Below are 15,956 nucleotides of genomic sequence, written 5' to 3'. Positions count from 1 at the left end.
CTAAGGCTTGTAAACTCATCCCGCCACCTTACGCCCCTACCTAAACTCCACTGCTTGTTAACTCAACCCCTTCCTCCTTCAAACCCTCAGAACGAACCACTATCTTAAACCTTCGGTTCATCTCCCAGTCCACCCCCGATATTCGGCGCAAGCTTCAGAAGCTTGACGACGGCCCTCAAACCCCACAAGACCTTCTTAATTTAGCCTTCGTAGTCTTTAACAATCATGATGAGGAAAGTAAAAGGCAAAAACAGGTGGAGTTTCAAATACTTGCCTCCACCACCGGGGCCCTGCAGGCCCACGGGCCGCAGCTCCACACGGAAGCCTCCTAGCAACCTACCTCCTCTTGGCACCTGTTTCAAGTGCAGCAATGAAGGCCACTGGTCCAGACAATGCCCAAATCCAGGTAAGCCCACCAGGCCGTGCCCCCTCTGCGGAGGACCCCACTGGAAGTTGGACTGTGAGCGGCCCCTGCAAGGACCTCCCCCATCACTTCCTGAGCCAGCCAAAACCTCCGACTTGGATCTCATGGGCCTTGCCACTGAAGATTGACAGTGCCCTGGAATGGATGCCCCAGCAACTACCATCGCTTCACCCGAGCCCAGGGTAACCCTGATGGTGGCAGGTAAGCCAGTATGTTTTTTTAAATTAATACCGGGCAAACTACTCTGCTTTACCTAATTTTTCAGGACCCACCGAGTCCTCCCTTTTCTCTGTTGTGGGAATTGACGGACAAATCTCCAAACCCTGAGCCACCCCTCCACTTTTCTGCTCCCTGCACACCTTTTCCTTCACTCGCCCTTTCTTAGTCCTCCTCATGCCAGAGACATCCTTTCAAAACTCCACACTACTCTCCACTTCCACATTCCCCATAGTACCTAACGCATCAACCTAGATCCCTCGGGGCATCTAAATTTCTTCTACTCCTCCAACCTCCCACCTTAAAACATGCAACTTTACCTTATCCCCCATCCGTAGTTAACCCCGCTGTTTAGTATACTTCCACACCTTCAGTCGCAAAACACCACACCCCTGTCCGCATTAACCTTAAAGAGCCCACCCAGTTCCTATCACAGAAGCAGTATCCCATCCCTCAAGCAGTTCTCACAGGCCTAAAACCTGTCATTTCTTGCCTCCTCGCCAGTCACCTACTCCACCCAACAAACTCCCCTTTTAACACACCAGTTCTACCTGTCGAAAAGCCAGATGGAACTTATCACAGGCTCATTAACCAAGCTGTACTCCCAGTATGTCCAGTAGTTCCTAACCCATATACCTTACTTTCCGCAATTCCCTCCAATACCACCCATTTTCTGTTCTAAACCTAAAGGATTTTTTTTTTCACAATTCCTTTACACCCTGATTCCCAAAACCTCTTTGCCTTTATGTGGGAAAACCCCGACACCCACCTTTCACGTCAGCTCACCTGGTGCATACTACCTCAAGGTTTCAGAGACAGCCCCCATCTTTTTGGACAGGCCCTTGCTCACGACCTCCGTACCTTATCCCTAAGACCATCCACTCTCCTTCAATGTGTTAATGATCTGCTCCTGTGTAGCCCCTCTCAAAGAGACTGCAATGCCCATGCTATCTCTCTCTTTTAAACTTCTTGGCAGAACGGAGGTATCAGGTCTCCCCTAAGAAAGCAAAAATATGAGCCCCCTCAGTCACCTTTCTAGACCTAGCTCTTATCCCACGAACCTGAGGGCTCACAACCAACCGCATTTCCCTCCTCCAGTCCCTCCCACCTCTGCAAACTAAGCAAGAAATTCTCTTTCCTAGGACTAGCAGGATATTTTAGACTCTGGGTTCCCTCCTTTGCTCTACTTGCCAAACCATCATACCAAGCCACTAAAGGCCCTCTCCATGAGCCTTCAAATCCTGCATAGCCTATTACCCAACCTTTCCATCTACTCCAGAAGGCTCTCATCTCAGCCCCCGTCCTCACTCTCCCAGACCTCACCAAACCTTTCTCACTCTATACCGACGAACACGTGAAGTTGCACTAGGTGTTCTAACCCAGTGTAAGGGACCCACCCTCCAGGTTATCACCTACCTCTCCAAACAGCTTGAAGCCACAGTTCTCAGATGGCCTGCCTGCCTCCAAGCACTGGAAGCAGCTGCTGTCATCATCCTTGAAAGCCTAAAACTATCTCTCCATGCCAACCTAACAGTTTATTCAACCCATAACATCAAAGACATGCTAGCTCACCACAGTGTACTAAGTCTCATCTCTGCCCCCATGGCTCCTCCAACTGTATGCTCTATTCATAGAAACCCCCCAAATCACCATGCTAACCAGCTCTCATCTAAACCCTGCCACGCTCTTACCTGAAGCTACAACCGCCCAAGACCCTACACACTTCTGTGTGAACTCTGTTCAAACCTTTCTTACACCTGTTCCAAACCTAACAGACCAACCCCTTCCAGATGCCTCCTTTACTTGGTTTGTAGATGGCAGCTCCTTCCTATGTCAAGGATGCCGGCATGCTGGCTATGATATAGTGTCACCCCCCACACACACTACTGAAGCCAATCTGCTCCCCCTAGGCACCACCTCCCAGAAAGCTGAACGCATTGCTCTCACTCGAGATCTCACTCTAGTAGCCGGACAACAAATTAACATATATTCAGATTCTCATTATGCGTTCCATTTAGTACACTCACACTCATCTATCTGGAAAGAACGAGGTTTCCTAACTGCAAAAAACACTGCTGTCAAAAATGGCTCTCTCATCAGCAAGCTCCTTCAAGCTGCCAGACTCCCGCAGAAAGTTGCCATCATTCATTGCAGGGGCCACCAAACCCCAGACAATCCTATATCAGCTGGAAATGCGCTAGCAAATCAGGTAGCCAAACAAGTGTCCCTACAACCTGTGCAAGGCCAGTTTCTGTCCCTGTCCTTGTTCTCTCCTCTTTACTCCTCAGAAGAAAAGGAGGACTTCTGAGCCCAAAATCTTCAAAAGCAAGGACCATGATATGTCAAGGAAAGGCACTTCATTCTTCCTCACTCTCAAAGCCTTCCTCACCTCCAAAACCTCCACAACGCTTTCCATGTTAGTTACAAATCTCTCTTGCAACTTCTCCGCCCTATTCTCACTTGTCCTCACCTTTCCGGCTATGTTCGAGAAATTACCCAGTCCTGCTCCATCTGCCACTCTGTGTCACCCCAGGGCTCCCTCCAGCCACCGCCTTTTCCTACCCACCAAGCCCGGGGCCAGGTACCCAGGCAAGATTGGCAAGTAAACTTCACTCACATGCTGCCCGATAAACAGCTCCGCTATCTTCTAGTCTTGGTCTGTACCTTCTCCAGGTAAGTAGAAGTGTTCCCAACAACTTCAGAAGGTGCAAATGTCACACAAACTCTCATCTGCATATAATTCCCCATTTCGGCCTCCCAGCATCCATCCAGTCCGATACAGGCCCACCTTAATCAGCCAAATTACCCAAGGCATCTCTACATCCTTAAGAATAAAATAGTTTCCCCACACACCCTACAGGCCTCAATCTTCAGGCAAAGTTGAAAAAATTAACTCTGTCCTTAAAGCCCAACTCACCAAGCTGGCTCTAAAAACCCACCAGTCGTGGACAAAAAAAATCTCCCTTTCGCCCTCATAAGGCTCTGTGCAACACCAAAAGCACCCTCTTTTTATAGTCCCTTTGAAATCATGTATGGCCGAACTTTTGTCTTGGGGCCTCCACCCTTACCAGACTCTGAGCCCTTCAGGAATTACCTTCCTTCCTTAATCCAGACAGGGTCTTTCATTTGTGAAGCAGCAAATGAGGCCATGCCTCTCCCTGTCGACACCGCCTTGTCCTCTCAACATAACTGTCTTGCAGGCACAGATATGTTTCCAGACAATCCAGATGATGCTCCTGATACAATGACACGGTGGATCCCAGCCCATCTCTCAAGAATACCGAACAAATTAAGGTTTTCTTTTTCCAAGGTGCCCACGCCACGCCTATGTCATGCCTGAAGTAGTTATTGAGAAAGTCATCCCTTTTCCCTTTTCTATAACCAAATAGACAGGAATGTAAGATTCTCCCCAGGTCCTGAAAGCTTAAGGACATGAATAACTCTTCCCTTCTCAGGCTCAGTCCCAAGGCTCAAGGATACTTGGGCCAGCAGCATGCACCAGCAAGATAGCAGAAGCAGGAAGAGAGCCGTCCAGAAGGCACGTACCCCTGAAGATCGAGAAAGAGGCCATCCAGGTACAACTTAGCAATTACGTCAGACTAGGACACTTCCTGTTTACAGGAGACTATGAAACTTTCGTCCCGTCCTCACTTGGGGCTGACGCCATTTTAGGCCTCAGCCGGCCTGAACCCAGGCGCTCATTAAAACAGCTTGTTGCTCCACACCGCCTCGTGTTGTCCATTGGCGCACTCTCGGGGTTCAAACCAATACAAGAACCTTAAAAATAGTCAGCTGGGTCACCTCTCACCTCATACTGAAGCAATACAGCAGTTACAGCTAACTGAGAGTTATCTTCTCCTATGTAAAGAAAACATATTTATAATACTATCATTGCATTTATAAATGTATTCTCTAAAAACAAAAACACACACAAATGATTTTGTCCAATTTACAACTAACTGTACATGTTTAGTAGAATAACAATTTTAATTTTTAATATTTTACTTTTTCTATCATTTTCCCCTAATAAATTAAGAAATGTAATTTGAGTACAGTTAAAAATGAACAAACAATAGTTCATCTAATTCATTTGGTTAATTCATCTTTTTGTGCTTTTAGGTCAATTTGCTATCTTCAGTGCTGCAATGTATTACAAAGGTTTGGGTAGTGGAACTTTGTTAATACCAAATGCTGTATCTCAAAGTAGCTAATTGAAAACTTCTGTAGACTGGACTTCAAATATTTTTGCATCGGCCAAACTGTGGAATTTACACAACTCAGAAAAAGCAGACATACCTGACATTTTGCTGATTTAACAAAAGAAGAAAATAATATTTTCAAAAGCTTAGCCCTTCTACTAAATGACTGAAGCCATTCTTCAAGGAGGGATAAAGGGGTAGGGAGCCCCCATTAGGGCAGTATTTTCCCTGAACTCGAAGGGTACAATTTCTATCTTATTTATGCCTTTCCCCCCAATATAACCACTGTTTCCAACTTATTGGTTGTCCTTCAAAAAACTGTCAATCCATGTATGAGCACAGACATTTTAAACATACCACACTTTCCCTTTAATACAAACGGAGACATAATATGCATAGTGCTTACCATCTTGCACACTGCATTAATATTTTATTAATAAACACACGCAAAAGTGTATATAAAGCATTTAGAGATAATAATTGTAACATAAACTACAATGCATTAACTACCCAGTTCAATAAATAGAACACTGCCAACACATATACCCCTTGCAAATAAAAGGGTAACCTTCCTCTCTTTATCGTTAACACAAAAGCTAGATTTTATTGCATTCACTTCTTGATTTTCTTCTTTACCATCTATATATAATAACTAAATTCTATAAGCCTTTTCTGTTTTTGAATTTTATTAAAACTATTCTTTGGTGTAACTGTTTTTAGTGAGAAATTATGTATTTTAGACTAAAATATATTGTATGCAGCTATAGTTAATTAATTCTTTGCTATATGGTATTCCATTATAAAAACAGAACACAGTTTATTTACTCATTCTCTTGTTTGATAGTTGAATGATTTCTGGAATCATGTCACAGCCTCAAGGTTTTGTTGGTATTCTTCAAAATTATAAAAGTTTATGTTTTATAGTGTTTTATACCTTTTAATATTTAATTATTTAATTGGTAATACAAGTATATTTATATAAAAAGGAAGGTAGGAATCAAACTTTATTTTTTTCCAAATAGCTAGACCTTTCAGCTTCAGAATGAGGGATTAAAGCTAACTAGATTTTTGGATGACATGATAAAGCAGCAATGACAATTTGGGGATCTTTTAAGATTACTGCATACTGGGAAGTGTGTTAAATTTCATGTGATTTCTTTTTTCTTTTGAAAAATGTGGTAATGTTTTTTAAGAAGTGAAGATGTCATTTATTTGACCCAGGAATTAATACTTACATATAGTATATAATACTGGTCTGTACTTTTTTTTTTTTTTTTTTGAGACCGAGTCTCCCTCTGTTGCCTAGGCTGGAGTGCAGAAGAGCGATCTCGGCTCACTGCAACCTCCGCTTCCCAGGTTCAAGCAATTCTCCTGCCTCAGCCTCCCAAGTAGCTGGGATTACAGGCAACCGCTGCCATACCCAGCTAATTTTTGTATTTTTAGTAGATATGGGGTTTCACCATGTTGCCCAGGCTGGTCTTGAACTCCTGGGTTCAAGTGATCCACCCGCCTCAGCCTCCAAAAGTGCTAGGACTACAGGCATGAGCCACCACACCCAGTGGAGATCTTTTTATACTTGTATGTGTGTCATACATATGATATTTTTATAACAACATGTTATATAATTATATATATATAAACATAATGCATATTACATACATTATGTGCACTACTCACTCATACATTTTCTGACACAAATATATTTCTTTTTCTTTTTTTTTTTTTTGAGACAGAGTCTCGCTTTTGTCACCCAGGCTGGAGTGCAGTGGCGTGATCTCGGCTCACTCCAACCTCTGCCTCCCGGGTTCAAGAGATCCTCCTACCTCAGCCTCCCAACTACATTTGTTTTTGCACACATATACTGGAGAAAAAATATCCAGTAATGGAATTTCTGGGTCAGATAAATGACATCTTCACTTCTTAAGTAAATACTGCCACTTTTTTCTAAAGAAAAAAAGAAGAACTCTCATGAAATTTACCACACTTCTCAGTATGCAGTAACCTTAAAAGATCCCCAAGTTGTCATTGCCACTTTATCATGTCATCCAAAAATCTAATTAGCTTCATGCCTGTAATCCCAACACTTTGGGAGGCTAAGGCGGGAGAATCACGAGGTCAGGAGTTCAAGACCAGCCTGGCCAATACGATGAAACCCCATCTCTCCTAAAAATACAGAAAGTAGCCGGGTGTGGTGGCACACACCTGTAGTCCCAGCTATTTGGGAGGCTGAGGCAGGAGAATTGCTTGAATCCGGGAGGCAGAGGTTGCAGTGAGCCAAGACTGCGCCATTGTACTACAGCCTGGCGACAGAGTGAGACTCTGTCAAAAAAAAAAAAAAAAAAAGAAAAAAAGAAAAAGAAAAAAATCTAATTAGCTTTAATCCCTCATTCTGAAGCTGAAAGATGTAGCCATTTGGAAAAAAATAAAGTTTGATCCCTACCTTTCTTTTAATTTATATATAATTTTATACACACACACACACACACACACACACACACACACACACACACACATATATATATATTTTTTTTTGTGGTGGAGTCTTGCATTGTCGCCCAGGCTGGAGTGCAGTGGTGTGACCTCAGCTCACTGCAACCTCCGCCTCCCAGGCTCAAGTAATTCTCCCGTCTCAGTCTCCTGAGTAGCTGGGACCACAGGCCCCTGCCACCACACTCGACTAATTTTTTATATTTTCAGTAGAGACAGGGTTTCACCATATTGGCCAGGCTGGTCTCGAACTCCTGACCTTGTGATCTGCCTGCCTCGGCCTCCCGAACTGCTGGGATTACAGGCGTGAGCCACTGCACCCGGCCCCTACCTTCCTTTTTTTATAAATATATTTATATACCAATTAAAGAATTAAATATTAAAAGGTATAAAACATAAACCTTTATAATTTTGAAGTTGAGAATACCAACAAAACCTTGAGGTTATGAATTTCATATTTTTTCCCATCACAAGATTTTATCATCGCAGGCTATAAATTTCAAAACCAAGTATATGCGACCACATAAAAATTTAAAACTTCTGGGTGGGTATGGTAGCTTATCCCTGTAATCCCAACTACACCGGAGGCTGAGGTGGGAGAATCACTGGAGGCCAGGAGTTTAAGACCAGCCTGGGCAACACAGCAAGACCTCCTCTCTTAAAAAAACAACAACAATAATAATAAATAAAACTTCTGTGCTGACAAATAAATGAAATAAAAACAACATAAAATCAAAAGAGAACAAATCAGAAAAAAATATGTTATAGATAAGCAGCTAATACCTGCAATGTCAAAATGTAAGAATTATTTGTATACACAAAATAACTTTTGTTTCAGTTTCAGTGAAAAGATACAGGCAGGCCATGCTGAAAAGTCCAGCCATGTGACTAGAGGGCTGGGGCTTTGAGCTATGTGATATCAACCCAACTTCCAAAGCTCAAGGGAGAAGAGGAGAGCTGGAGACAGTTCAGTCACATGGCCAATGGTTCAGTCACCCATGCCTATATAATGAAACCCCAGTAAAAATTCTGGACAGTGAAACTTGGTTGAACTTACTGGTTGGTAAACACATCAATGTGCAAGGAGGGTGACATGCCCTGATCCCATGGAGAGAGAACACAGAAGCTCTACATTCAGGACCCTTCTGGACCTCGACATATGAGTCTCTTTTTTTGGCTGTTCCTAATTTATATATCCTTTATAATAACACTGTAATCATAAGTATAGTATTCTCCTGAGTTCTATGAGTAGTTCTAGTAAATTCTAGAACCTGAGCGGGTGGCTTAAACACCCAAATTTGTAACCAGCTGGTCAGAAGCACGGGTGGCCTGAGAATCCTGGGGTTATGCCTGGTGTAGGAAATTAGGGGAGTTTTGTGCAGGACTATGCATAGTGTGTGTGTGTGTGTGTGTGTGTGTGTGTGTGGTGTTTGAATTGCACTGCAACACTTATTGCTTGTTACCATAGAATCCACACTCCTATCTTCATTTATCTCCAATCTTCTCTTATCTACTGAAGGACACTGATTCATCAATTCTCTCCTTTCCTGTATTATCAAAATCTTGCTCACCACTGCAGGATCCAGCATAAAAATGCTATTATTTCTCCTATCTTATTAACAAACTTTCCTGGACACCACTTCCCAACAGATACCAACCTCTTTCTTTGTTCCTATATGCAGGAAAATTTCTCAAATGAGTTGCCTATACTAGCTGCTCTTCCTACTCTTTATTGGATCCATTCCAACCATCAGTGACATCCACATTACTAAATCTGGTGGTTAACTTATTTTCATCTGATTTCGTGAATAAAATTTCATACAGTTGATCACACTCTCCTCCTCTTCCCTCATATCTGGTTTTTCTTTTGCCACATTCTTTCTTAGTCTCCTTGATTGTTTCCTCCTGAATACCTCAACTCTCCAACGTTGGCATACCTCAGGGCACAATGTTTTCTCTTCTTCTCTATTCACTTATTTTGTAACCTTAATCAATCCTATGGCTTTAAAGGCATATGTTGATTACAACATTCCATACAGACATGATCAAGCACGAATCCCAGTACCACCAGGTGAACAAAGCAGACCAGATTAGTACTGCAAAATCTGGAACCTAAGTTGCCAGGAAAGGGAGCCCAAAATATTATAGTAGGCTACTGCCTACAAGTTAAACATGACATCCTGCTAAAGTAAAAGACTTAAATAGGATATCATTTCCTAATGTAATATTTAAAATGTTCAAGATGCAATAAAAATTCCATTGTCATGACAAGAACCAGGAAAATAACTTTACTACAGTTTGAATATTTGACCCTCCAAACCTCCTGTTGAAATCTGACCCCCAATGTTGGAAGGAAGGCCTAGTGGGAGGTGTTTGGGTCATGGGGACAGATCCCTCACGAATGGCTTGATGCTGTCCTCGTGGTAACAAGTGAGTTCTCACTCTATTAGTTCCCTTGAGAGCTGGCTGTCAAAAAGAGCCTGCCACCTCCCTCCCCTCTCTCTTGGCATGTGATCTCTGCACATGCTGGCTCCCTTTTGCCTCTGCCACAAGTGGAAGCAGCCTGAGGCCCGCACCAGAAGCAGATGCTGGTGCCGTGCTTCACAGTATGTACAGCCTGCAGAACCATGAGCCAAAAGAAAATTCTTTACTTTATAAATTACCCAGCCTCTGGTACTCCTTTGTAGCAACAGTGGTCCCCAAACTTTCTGGCACCAGGGACCAGTTTCATGGCAGACCATTTTTCCACAGATGGTGGTGGGGGTGGGGAGCGGGATGGCAGTTTGGGGATGAAACTGTTCTACTTTAGATCATCAGACATTAGAGTCTCATAAGGGGCATGCAACCTAGATCCCTCGCATGTGCAGTTCACAAATAGGGTTCGTGCTCCTATGAGAATCTAATGCCACCTCTGATAGGACAGGAGGCGGAGCTCAGGCCGTAATGCTCACTCACCTACTGCTCACCTCCTACCGTGCAGCCCAGTTCCCAACAGGCCACAAACCAGTACCAGTCCGTGGCCCAGGGGTTGGGGACCCCTGCTTTCTAGCAACACAAATGGACGAAGACAAACTTGAATTTTAAAAAGGCTATGGAGAGATGCTAACACAGAGATAAACCAGAGATTAGAATTATCTGACAAAGATGACAAAGACCTCAAAGGAAACATCATAAAAATACTTCAAACAACAATAGCTTTTCTTGAAACAAAGGGAAAATTAGAAAATCTCACCAAAGACATAGAAGATATAAGAAAGAACCGAAGGGTGATATCAATGACACGGTGGAGTATCTCCAAAAATCCTTGCCTCCACAAAAACAATGAGAATGTTTGTAAAAAACTGTCAAATAAACTTTTTTAGAACTCTGAAAATTAAGCAAAAACTTGCAACAGTGTGCACAGTATTTAAGAAAAATGCCTGAATCTCAGGAAGAACAGTTAGCTTGGTGGCATTTTTAATTTGTCATATTCTCACCCCTCCACCCAAGCTCCATAACAACCATGAAAACCAACAGCCTGCAAACATCATGTAAAGCCTGGCACCAACTGGAGAGGGTAGAGGTTGGAGCTCTTTAAAACACCATTCCGTGAGAATTGTCATCATTTCACCAGTCTGGTAGTTCCTGGAAGATGCTATTCACAAAGCTGTCTTTAGTTTACCTGATTTGGAGCTCAATCAGTATGAACAGACTTCTCCTAGGAAGCGTTTGTCAAAAAAAAAAAAAAAAATCAGAGGTAATTGTTTAACATTATGACTGTCTGATGTGGTAGATAACAGGAATAAAGTGTCCTTAGAGGACTCTGAAAAGTTCAAATATATTCCTGAGAATTTAGAAAGTCATGCAAATAACTAGAACTGTGTACATGCCCAGAGCAATGTATATGCCCAAGAAAGACCTGAGAAGGCCCTAAATTCTCAACTTATGACTAATTTTGAAGCTCTGAGCAAGTAAGAAGTGAAGGCTATACATGGAGCTGTAAATTGCAAGGCTGAATGTTGAAAGCATGCCCAAAAAATGCAGAGCCTCTCAACAAAGACTGGCAGATTTGTTGGTTTTGGGTTTTAAAGAAACCTCTGTCCAATAAAAGGAAACACAGTCCAATTAAAAAATGGGCAAAGGATTTGAACAGACATTTCTCCAAAAAGATATTCAAATGACCAATAAACATTTGAAAAGATGCTCAACATAATAAGTCGTTAGGGAAATGAAAATCAAAACCACAATGAGGTATCACTTCACACCTACTAGAAAGGGTAATAATTAAAAAGATGGACAATAACAAGTGTTGGCAAGGATGTGGAGAAATTGAAAATCATATATTGCTGGTGGGAATGTAAAATGATGCAGCCACTTTGGAAAACATCTGGCACATCCTAAAAAGTTAAACAGAGTTACCATATGACCTAGCAGTTCCACGTCTAGGTATATTCCCTACCCAAGAGAAATGAAAACATACTTCCACACAAAGCGTGTACATAAATGTTCATAGCAGCATTATTCATAATAGTCAAAAACTGAAACAACCCAAATGTTCAACTGATAAAATATATCCAAACAATGGAATTATATCCATCAAAAGGAATGAAGTATTGATATATGTTACAATGTGAATGAACCTTAAAAACATTCTAAGTGGAAGAATCCAGTCACAAAAAACCCACATGTTGTATTAGTGTGTTAATATGAAATGTGCAGAGTAAGCAAATTTACGGGTAGAAGTAGATTAGTGGTTTATCAGGCCAGCATAAGAGGTAGAAAGAAATGGGAAGTGACTACTATTAGTTATGATGCTTTTTTGGGGGTGATGAAAATGTTCTAAAATTGTGGTGATGGCTCCATAACTAAGAATATACTAATATACAAATATATTAGTATACTGATATCGAATTTGCTAAAAACAACAAATTGAACCTTTTGTGTTTTTTTGGAGAGACAGAGGTCTTGCTGGTCTGGAACTCCTGACCTGAAGCGATCCTCCTGTCTTGGCTTCCCCTAACACTGGGATTACAGGTGTGAGCCATCGTGCTTGGCCCAGATACTTTAAATGGGTGAATCTTTTGGAGATTCCTAAAATCCACATTTGATGAATCTGGATTTTTCAAAAATGTCTAAAATATCCATTACCTTTCTAAGATCACTTCTTTCCTTTAGTCTGCTTAAATGGAAAAGCTGGTAATTTCATCTGTGCCAATATTCATACAAAATAAAAATCTATTCTGTATTTAAAAGAAAGCAGCTTTTGTTCATATGCTTTAATTATTTCATTCACTAACACATCAGGGCTTGCTGAAGCAAAATAACTTGCCCGTGATCAAAAAGCAAATAAGAGTCACCTGGATTTCAACTCTGGTTGTCTAAAAGTCAGCCTCTGCCTGCATTTCGTGACATCCTTAGGGAACTCAGTGTGGAAATGGATGCAACCATATAAACACGGAAGCTGTTTTCAACGTGCTTTAGAAATTATAACACAGCAACCATTCTGGCTACGATGTGGCAGGCACCATACTCAACACTTTATTCACAAGGTGTTATTAGTTCATCACAACAACTCTTAAGAATTAAGCTAATTCACAAACCAGAAAGATGAAACAGAAAGATACCAGGAATTCGTACTGTTAAATGGAATACATCTAGTCCCAATGATCCACAGTATGGTCAAAACATAGCTAAGGTAGGGGCGAGGAAGCAAGCTTAGTAATCATCCAAACTTGGCTTCAACTGTGGTTCTGACTGAATTCTCTGAGCTTCAATTTACTTAACTGTGAATCAAGGGTAGTAACAATGACCGCGTTCGACGATGGGAAAGATGCCACGCTCACAAGCAGACAGATCCTAGTACACCTGAAATCCAACCGGGAGTAGGGGACAGCGGCGGGGAAGTGGGAGGTGTGGAAAAGACTGGTAGAAGAGCTTCTAGGAAAGCTCTCAGCCCGTCGCTAGCTCCTTCCTAGCCCGAGTGCCAGCCCTTAACTTCACATTTTACAGATTCCCTCCCAGGTCTTGATCTGCCAAGGAGGAGGGTCCCACCCCTTGGCGGAAGATCCTCCTCACTCCACTCACCAACATGGGGACTCCGTAGCGGAGAGTCTTGTTCTTGCGAAAAGCACGCATCACCGCGGGTGCAAACATGACTGAATTCTTCCATCGGCTCAGAACTCCAAGCGGGCCCAGCGCAGACTCCCAAATCTCAGCGGCTCACCCTCTCACCAAGACGAGAAAGTCCTTGACTCACTTCCTTTCCCTTGGTTATTTGGTGCTCGGTCCTTACTGAATGGTTTCCGCTAGGCAAAAGCAATCGAGCCATCGTAACATACTTGTGCGTCCCCCCAGAAGTGTGGGCGTCAGCGTTTTTGGTTCCGTAACGCCGGCGTGCAATTGGGATTTAGAGATTTGAATCGGTTTACGAACACCACCAAACTGATATGGAAACCAGTACTTCGCACGTTCTGGGTCCCAACTAACGTCTTCTTAAAACACTCCCTTAGGCACATAGCCACTCGATAAAATCAGCTAAGGAAATGAGTATTTTGAGGCCGGGCGCGGTGGCCTGGGTGGGTGGCCTGTAATCCCAGCACTTTGGGAGGCCGGGGCCGGTGGATCACCTGAGGTCAGGAGTTCTAGACAAGCCTGGTCAACATGGTAAAACCCCGTCTGTATTAAAAAAATATATACAAAAATTAGCCAGGCGTGGTGCCAGGCGCCAGTAATCCCAGCTACTGGGGGGGCCGAGGCAGGAGAATCGCTTGAACCCGGGAGGCGGAGGTTGCAACGAGCAGAGATCGCGCCATCGCACTCCAGCCTGGGGAACAAGAGCGAGACTTCGTCTCAAAAAGAAAAAAAAGAAGTATTTTGAAGCTGGTACTCCAGTCTTTATGGCTATTTGTGGGATGAGGAATTTACTAGTTTAATGGAGACTTTTAAAAATAAATCTCTAGAAAGATTAGGTTGAAATGTAATCAGTGTAGTGTCTTATCAGTCATTACTGAACTTTTAATGCTAATGATTTTACTGTGAGATAACCTGTAATCTTTAGTCATTTATGAATGTCTATTTTCCAATGATTCAGCAACCATACAGGCCACCTTTCAGAGTGTCATTGAAAGGGTTCTAGGAACACAGATAAAAATATATGATCCTTAAAGACACTGGCGATTTCATGGGCACAGAAACAAACATGTGTAAAGTACTGGGATAGCTTAGGAAGCCGATCCCCGACGTGTCCCATTTACCAGAGTGAATCAGAGTGCAGGTGATGCGGAATATTATCTTCCATGCTATTCCTGAAATATTTCCATCTGTCCCTGCCTCTCTGTTACCACTGAAATGTTCCTTTTTAAATTCCTTATCATCTTTTCACCTATTAAAGTAGCCTCTTAAGTGGTCTCCAGAGGAGAAACTCCAGATCTACTGCAGGCTACTCCAGTGAAACTTATCCTTTTGGCTAAGATCAAGTGTAGTATCTGTTCTTAACAGTTTAATATCTGACACATTCTCTATCCAAGGAAAATACGTTAAATGGGTTTTTGAAGCAAGGAGATGGAATAGTTTGCTCCGCCACTCTACACATCAACCTGTATTTCAATAACTCCAGAAACCCAGGAACGGTGCATCTCTCCCATCTTATTTACTTCCTTTTGATATTTCAAAATTCATGCAGACCAGGCATGGTGGCTCATGCCTGTAATACCTGCAGTTTGGGAGGCTGAGGCAGGAGGATTGTTTGAGCCCAGGAGTTTGAGACCAGCCTGAGCAACAAAGCAAGACCCCATCTTTACAAATAATAATAATAATAAATTAGCCAGGCATGATGGGGCCTCAGCTACTTGGGAAGCTGAGGTGGGAAGATCACTTGAGTCCAGGAGGTCCAGGCTACAGTGAGCCGTGATCATGCCACTGCACTGCAGCCTGGGTGACAGAGCTTGACCCTGTTTCAAAAATAAATAAATAAATCTCAAGTGGCATCCAGATTAGTTAAGCGTATCACATCTCCTACTTTCCGTAAGATTCTAGAAGCCAAAGGCTCTGCTCTAAAACTCTAGCGTTTTCCTACATCTTCACTGCATAAAACATCAGCCTACTGGATACTACTCCATCAAAACCCTGCACCTCAGTAGTAGCTAATAATGGGTTAAATCGTATACGTATATTAAAAATAATGTTAGAGTCGCCGGGCGCGGTGGCTCACGCCTGTAATCCCAGCACTTTGGGAGGCCGAGGCGGGCGGATCACGAGGTCAGGAGTTCGAGACCATCCTGGCTAACACAGTGAAACCCCGTCTCTACTAAAAATACAAAAAATTAGCCGGGCGAGGTGGCGGGCGCCTATAGTCCCAGCTACTCGGGAGGCTGAGGCAGGAGAATGGCGTGAACCCCGGGGGGCAGAGCCTGCAGTGAGCCAAGATCGCGCCACTGCACTCCAGCCTGGGCGACAGCGAGACTCTGTCTCAAAAAATAAAAATTAAAATAAAATAATAATAATAATGTTAGAGTCGATAATCTTACACTTTTCAGATAAGGCGTCTATCCAATTTAAGGGACTCTATGTCTTTAGTGTCTTGTTTGTTCAATCACTCAAATAAGCATTTATTGAGAACCTTGAAATGGCCCTGAAGGAGTAACTGTGAACAG

At 42.7% G+C, this 15,956-nt stretch overlaps 1 protein-coding gene and 1 non-coding gene across 3 annotated transcripts in view; one reads left to right on the top strand and one right to left on the bottom strand.

Moving 5' to 3' along the window:
- Positions 1-13,625, bottom strand: part of LOC116456346 (cytochrome c oxidase assembly protein COX16 homolog, mitochondrial) — a 35,292-nt gene extending 21,667 nt beyond the window's left edge. Inside the window, exon 1 of one of the 2 annotated variants that reach the window (XM_058429682.1) lies at positions 13,390-13,625. In XM_058429682.1, coding sequence (XP_058285665.1) covers positions 13,390-13,458 — 69 coding nt within the window. In that variant the 5' untranslated portion in view covers positions 13,459-13,625. The remainder of the gene's footprint in view (positions 1-13,389) is intronic. The other variant, XM_032135104.2, reaches the window with a different exon arrangement.
- A 1,125-nt stretch (positions 13,626-14,750) lies between these two features.
- On the top strand, positions 14,751-14,944 carry LOC116456499 (U2 spliceosomal RNA). Its single transcript, XR_004244719.1, has one exon. It is a non-coding gene; the product is annotated as a U2 spliceosomal RNA (small nuclear RNA).
- Positions 14,945-15,956: the final 1,012 nt, after the last annotated feature.

Source organism: Hylobates moloch, unplaced genomic scaffold (assembly GCF_009828535.3).
Source record: "Hylobates moloch isolate HMO894 unplaced genomic scaffold, HMol_V3 SCAFFOLD_16, whole genome shotgun sequence".
Taxonomy (NCBI): Eukaryota; Metazoa; Chordata; class Mammalia; order Primates; family Hylobatidae; genus Hylobates; species Hylobates moloch.
Note: the sequence above shows the minus strand (reverse complement) of the source record. Positions and strands in the feature narration are given on the sequence as shown.